The sequence below is a fragment of the Gossypium hirsutum genome, chromosome A06 (genome assembly GCF_007990345.1).
Source record: "Gossypium hirsutum isolate 1008001.06 chromosome A06, Gossypium_hirsutum_v2.1, whole genome shotgun sequence".
NCBI classification, from domain to species: domain Eukaryota; kingdom Viridiplantae; phylum Streptophyta; class Magnoliopsida; order Malvales; family Malvaceae; genus Gossypium; species Gossypium hirsutum.
The window spans coordinates 94,992,124-94,995,424 of NC_053429.1; the positions used below are offsets into that span (position 1 = coordinate 94,992,124).

Below are 3,301 nucleotides of genomic sequence, written 5' to 3' on the forward strand. Positions count from 1 at the left end.
AATAAAAAGCCCTTTATTAATTTATTTTTATTTGTTACAAACCCTATTCTAACAAAGGAAAGCACAACCTATTGCTAGATATTTTTCCACCATTAATTCGTAGAAAAGGCAATTTGAGTGAAGCTTTCACCTAATGTTTTGCCGGTCCTCGATACTGAAGCAATAATCTTTGAACATACATGGAAATTAAAGAGTAAGAACTCATCCAAATTCAATGCCAATAGTTCAAACCACTAGTTTAGCTACAATCATGTCCAACAAGCAAGTGCTCTACAAATCAAAGATTGCCCGAGAGATTATTAGCCTCCATATATTATTTCGTTCGTCAAAAACTTATGCCAAACGTCAGTACAGGAATTACCCAGGTACTGGAACCTCGCTAGCTGAGAGGTAGCAGTAGAAACTCCAGGTACTGAATAAATGGCTTTAGAATTCTCCACTATGTATGATCCTTCTGCAGTGAATGTCTGCTCAAATATGCTTTGAAGTCCTCCATATGCTTTGAATGAACAATTAGTTTGGCTTTCGTCAATTTTCATTGCAGGGTTTGAGCTTGATAAAGGCAGCTGGATTGCACCAGAGGTTTCTACATTTGATTCTTTTATAGCGATGGCAGGTGGGAGAGCAATTTCGGGTGAGCTTTCCTGTTCGGTTTCAACATTGGGTATCTGGAAAGGTCCACTTTTCGGCACTAAGTTGTGTCTCAAACGCTTGCTTAAGCGTGTATGCCAATAATTTTTAATCTCATTATCAGTTCTTCCAGGCAACCTTGATGCAATCACTGACCATCTGCATAATTTGATCGAATAATATTAAATTTGATGTTATGCTCCAAAAGCATATCAGTTGCATAGCCATCATCAACATTCACAGGGATTATTTTGTTGAGTATTAACAGCCTTCAGCGCTTACCGATTTCCAAGCCTTTCATGCAAATCAAGTATGGTTTCCTCTTCTTCCCTTGTGAAATTTCCACGCTTAATTCCAGGCCTTAGATAATTCATCCAACGGAGTCTGCAACTCTTCCCGGACCTTTGCAATCCTACAAGAACAAATATAAAAGACTCAATAAAAGTGTAACTCAGAAGCCAAAAACCTCGAGTATTTCTCGATGATATTGGTTATTGTGGACCTGCTGCTTTGGCCATTGCTGTCCAATTCCAGATACCATATCTAGTAACATAAGCTATTAATTTGTGGTCTTCTTCGGAACTCCATGGACCTTTCCTCAGAGTTGTCTTTTCGTCAGACTTTGCCATCTCTGCAAAAAGTAAATGAAGCAGACTTTTAAGTTTTATGCAAAAAGCAAAACGTTTTATACAAAAGATTTTATGCCAGTTTATGTTATGATTCTATGGAAAAACGTGTTTGAATGTCCCCAATTTTTCCAATAATATGACAATTAACATGGCAAACTTTTATTTCAAAAAGGATACCTCGTGGAACATCCATTAGTAGAGTATGTTTTTACAGTGGTTATATACATAGGTTGACACATATTAGTTGACTACGTTCGTTGTCAAGAAAATGGTTAAAAGAAGAGCTCTTATGTAAGGCAGCTGATGTGTTGTGGCTTAGGTCATCACTGGGCAGCGTTTCCCACATGAAATATGAATGAAAATAAAGCAGATAGTACAAAATTAGTCAATGGTTAACCACTACCGTAAGAAAAATCAAGACATGATAAAGCGTGGACCACGTTTCAACTTTGATCTATTTTTTAAGGTTTTTCAAAACGAAAAGGAATGGCAAAAATCAACATTCAGTCAAAAGACACAGCTTTGATTAGGGCAATAATATTGAAAAGACAGCCAGGTATAAACAAATTTAAAATAAATAGATGAATAAAACTATGGGCATTTGAGTTACATTTTTATGGATTATTCACTAACTTGCAAGTTTCCGAGACAATAGGAAATTCATATTTGAAGGAAGATACATGGCGATGCTGACGACAAGAAAGGGTGTGTAACACGTGTAGATCAATGATGATTTTTTTTTTCATTCAACATGAAATTATTGTAATTTTGTCATTTAATTTTTAAGATATTTTTATTTTAGTCACCGTTATTTATCGACGGTTAATTTTACAAGTCATATTATATCTACACTTTCATTTTAATCTCTCAACTTTTAGATCAATTTTATTTTAGTCACCCAAAAATCTTTTCTTAAATATAGGTCACGGTAAAAAAAACATTAAGGATTAAAGTGAAAAAACGATATAAACTAAAATAACGCATTAAAATTTATTAAATTCTACTTTTTTATCCCATTGTCGAAAATTTTAAATTTCTAATTTTCAATATCAAAATTTTAAATTTCAAAACATAAAAGTCAATTAAATAAATTATTGAAATTTCTTATCCCTGATAATGTCAAACAACTATAAATTGAAATAAATTAATTTACTTAATTTAATCTCTTAAATTTTAAAATTTTATTTTATATTTCCAAATTATCCGAAATCAATCCAATTAACGTATATGTAATAAGTGTCTATGAAACTTAAATTCCTTTTGATTCTATAATATTGAATCTTACATGCAAAGCTAAACGTAAAGGAAAAAATCATTGCAATTAACTAAAAATTAATTACTTTTCTTCATTTGGGTAAAGAACATAATGAAAAATTCTAGATTTTATTTGGCATGAAAGATAAAGTAAATTAATTGCAAGGAATTTCTTTGCTTTAGCTTAACATGGAATATTCAAGATCATATAATCAAAATAAATTTAGGTTTCGTAGAAAATTATTAAAGATGAATTATTTGAGTTTATTTTTATTTGAAAACATAAAAAAAATTAAATTTTATAAGGAGATTAAATTAATTAAATTAATTTCAATATATACACTCTCAAGAGATAAATTTTTTTAATAATTTATTTAATTGATTTTGATGTTTTGAATTTTGAATTTTCAATATTGAAAATAATTAAATTTCAGCAATGAGATAAACAAGTACAATTTGACAATTTTTTAATACATTATTTTAGTTTTCACTGCTTTTCATTTTAATCTTTGTTTTTTTTACCCCAATCGATACTGTTGAAACCATTTTTTTCGAAAAATGAGATCGACGGAAATGAAAGAACGGGAGTCGCCACCAATCCTTTTTGATGAGGTGTGATCGGGTCACCTCGTAAAAGTGGTTGTTTTTAACAAATGATTTTATTTATTTAAACCACGATTTTGGTCCACAAAATTTAGAAAGACGGGTTCGGGAGTCGGTTAAGCACGTGGAAGGATTAGCACCCTCGTAACGCCCAAAATTGATACCTAGTTGATTAATTAGTGTCT

At 31.4% G+C, this 3,301-nt stretch overlaps 1 protein-coding gene across 1 annotated transcript; it reads right to left on the reverse strand.

The window, feature by feature from the left end:
• Positions 1 to 210: 210 nt before the first annotated feature.
• LOC107963480 (transcription factor MYB4) lies at positions 211 to 1,439 on the reverse strand. The gene is made up of 3 exons (XM_016899983.2): positions 1,133 to 1,439; positions 913 to 1,042; positions 211 to 789 (listed from the first exon to the last, which is right to left on the reverse strand). Exons 1-3 carry the CDS (start codon positions 1,257 to 1,259, stop codon positions 300 to 302), a joined length of 747 nt encoding a protein of 248 aa, XP_016755472.1. The 5' UTR covers positions 1,260 to 1,439; the 3' UTR covers positions 211 to 299.
• Between the last annotated feature and the right edge of the window lie 1,862 nt (positions 1,440 to 3,301).

Coding starts and splice junctions, on each gene's coding strand:
- LOC107963480 (XM_016899983.2), bottom strand. CDS start 1,259: ATGGCAAAGTCTGACGAAAAGACAACTCTGAGGAAAGGTCCATGGAGT. Junction 1,043..1,132: donor AGCAATGGCCAAAGCAGCAG/GTCCACAATAAC, acceptor TTGTTCTTGTAG/GATTGCAAAGGTCCGGGAAG. Junction 790..912: donor CATGAAAGGCTTGGAAATCG/GTAAGCGCTGAA, acceptor CAAATTATGCAG/ATGGTCAGTGATTGCATCAA.